This window comes from Engraulis encrasicolus, chromosome 3, assembly GCF_034702125.1.
Source record: "Engraulis encrasicolus isolate BLACKSEA-1 chromosome 3, IST_EnEncr_1.0, whole genome shotgun sequence".
Lineage (NCBI taxonomy): Eukaryota > Metazoa > Chordata > Actinopteri > Clupeiformes > Engraulidae > Engraulis > Engraulis encrasicolus.
The window spans coordinates 2,220,797-2,223,296 of NC_085859.1; the positions used below are offsets into that span (position 1 = coordinate 2,220,797).

Consider the following 2,500-nt stretch of genomic DNA (forward strand, 5'->3'; position numbering starts at 1 on the left):
AACCACTGTCTTATCATTTTCAGAGATATCATATGTTCTGTTGATATGAGCTGTGATCTTGTCACACGAGAGCAGTACAGTGTAGTCAGAGAGATAATACTCCTCTAATACTCTGGTGCAGTGTTTCTCAACAGGGGTGCCGGGGCACCCTGGGGTGCCGCGGGCCCCCCTCAGGGGTGCCGTGGAAACGTGGCTGATGATAACAAAATGATGTAATATATTTGTCTAAATTGATAAGTTAATGCTAGTCAGTGGAATCTTTCATCTGCCATTTACGCACAATAAAGTAAATATAGGTCGCCCCAGTCAACTGCAACTTTGAACATGGGTCGTGTGACGTCTCCAAATGTGTTACTATTCTAAGCTTTTGTGGTTATCGGATGCGATGCCATATTACGGCTTGTTGGTTTGGGGTGCCTTGAAATTTTTCATGAATTGAAAGGGTACCTCGCCTAAAAAAAGGTTGAGAAACACTGCTCTAGTGGAGTTCTCTACAGTTCTAGAGTCTGGATAATACTAGAATCTCTAGTGGAGTTCTCTACAGTTCTAGAGTCTGGATAATACTAGAATACTCTGGTGGAGTTCTCTGTAGTTCTAGAGTCTGGATAATACTAGAATACTCTGGTGGAGTTCTCTGTAGTTCTAGAGTCTGGATAATACTAGAATACTCTGGTGGAGTTCTCTGCTGTTCTAGAGTCTGGATAATACTAGAATACTCTGGTGGAGTTCTCTACAGTTCTAGAGTCTGGATAATACTAGAATCTCTAGTGGAGTTCTCTACAGTTCTAGAGTCTGGATAATACTAGAATACTCTGGTGGAGTTCTCTACAGTTCTAGAGACTGGATAATACTAGAATCTCTAGTGGAGTTCTCTGCAGTTCTAGAGTATGTATTACACCCCTCTAATACTCTGGTGTTCTCTGCAGTTCTGTCGTCTTGTCACAATGTCCTGCTGTGTCATGTAGTGTGGTGTCGTCTGAGTTTATATTACACGTCATCTCAGCTGCAGTGTGTGTGTGTGTGTATTAAACACCATCTCAGATGTCAGTGTGTGTGTGTGTGTGTGTGTGTGTGTGTGTGTGTGTGTGTGTGTGTGTGTGTGTGTGTGTGTGTGTGTGTGTGTGTATTACACGCCATCTCAGATGTCAGTGTGTGTGTGTGTGTGTGTGTGTGTGTGTGTGTGTGTGTGTGTGTATTACACGCCATCTCAGATGTCAGTGTGATAAAAAGTGGAAAAAAAAAGTGAAAGCCCATTGGGAAACTCCAACTCCCATTGTCATTGTGACACAGCACTCCACAGCACACAAGTGAACACTGCACACTGCACACAATGAAATTGCATTTATGCCTCACCCGTGCAAGGGGGCAGCCCTCAGTGGCGCCCCATGGGGAGCAGTGCGGTGGGACGGTACCATGCTCAGGGTACCTCAGTCATGGAGGAGGATGGGGGAGAGCACTGGTTGATTACTCCCCCCACCAACCTGGCGGGTCGGGAGTCGAACCGGCAACCTCTGGGATGCAAGTCTGACGCCCTAACCGCTCACCCATGACTGCCCTAATGTGTTATGACCTCAGAATCGCCTGTGTAGGTTGACTGCTTAGCGAGGTTCTTGACTCTTATTTTGAAGCGGCATTTTTTGAGATTTGGAAACATTGCATCTTGCGTGTAATTTTGACCATTTGAGATTTTCTGCAAATAAATGATCTAAATGACAATATTTTCTTTCGAAATTTGGAGGAAATGTTGTCTATAGTTTATAGAATGAAATAGCAATGCTTGTTTTTTACACAAACACATAACTATTCATTTTTTTTTTGCCAGAGCTGTATACAGTGTGTGTGTGTGTGTGTGTGTTGGTTGTGTAGAGATAAAGTGATAGGGAAACACAAACATAGACAGTGTATGTGTACATGTGTGTGTGTGTGTGTGTGTGTGTGTATGTGTACGTGTGTGTGTGTGTGTGTGTGTGTGTGTGTGTGTGTATGTGTACATGTGTGTGTGTGTGTGTGGTTGTAGATATGACATGAGAGGATGTGAGTTCTGGTGATATGGGTCTGATCATCTCAGAGAGTTTTTCTGCTGTCGCTGTGTGTGTGTGTGTGTGCGCGCGTGCATGCGTGTGTGCGTTCCTCTGCGTGTGTGTGTACCACGGTAGGTCGACTAGTCCTCCTTGGCGTGTAGTGGTGTGTGTGTGTGTGTGTGTGTGTATAATGTGTGTGTGTGTGTGTGTGTGTATAATGTGTGTTTGTGTGTGTGTGTGTGTGTGTGTGTGTGTGTGTGTGTGTGTGTGTGTGTTTACCACAGTAGGTCGACTAGTCCTCCTTGGCGTGCGATGGCGGCCTTCACTCGGTTGGCAAACTGCACAGCATCCTCACCCTCCTACACACACACACACACACACACACACACACACACACACACACAGACACACACACACACACACACACACACACACATTAGTGAAAAATGCTCTCAGTAATATACACAAACACACACACA

The 2,500-nt window shown here is 45.0% G+C and overlaps 1 protein-coding gene across 1 annotated transcript in view; it reads right to left on the reverse strand.

Moving 5' to 3' along the window:
• LOC134445175 (glycerol-3-phosphate acyltransferase 4-like) overlaps positions 1-2,500 on the reverse strand; it is a 43,357-nt gene that overhangs the window by 2,728 nt on the left and 38,129 nt on the right. The window contains exon 12 of the mRNA XM_063194260.1: positions 2,301-2,380. Within this exon, the coding sequence (XP_063050330.1) occupies positions 2,301-2,380 (80 nt within the window). The remainder of the gene's footprint in view (positions 1-2,300; positions 2,381-2,500) is intronic.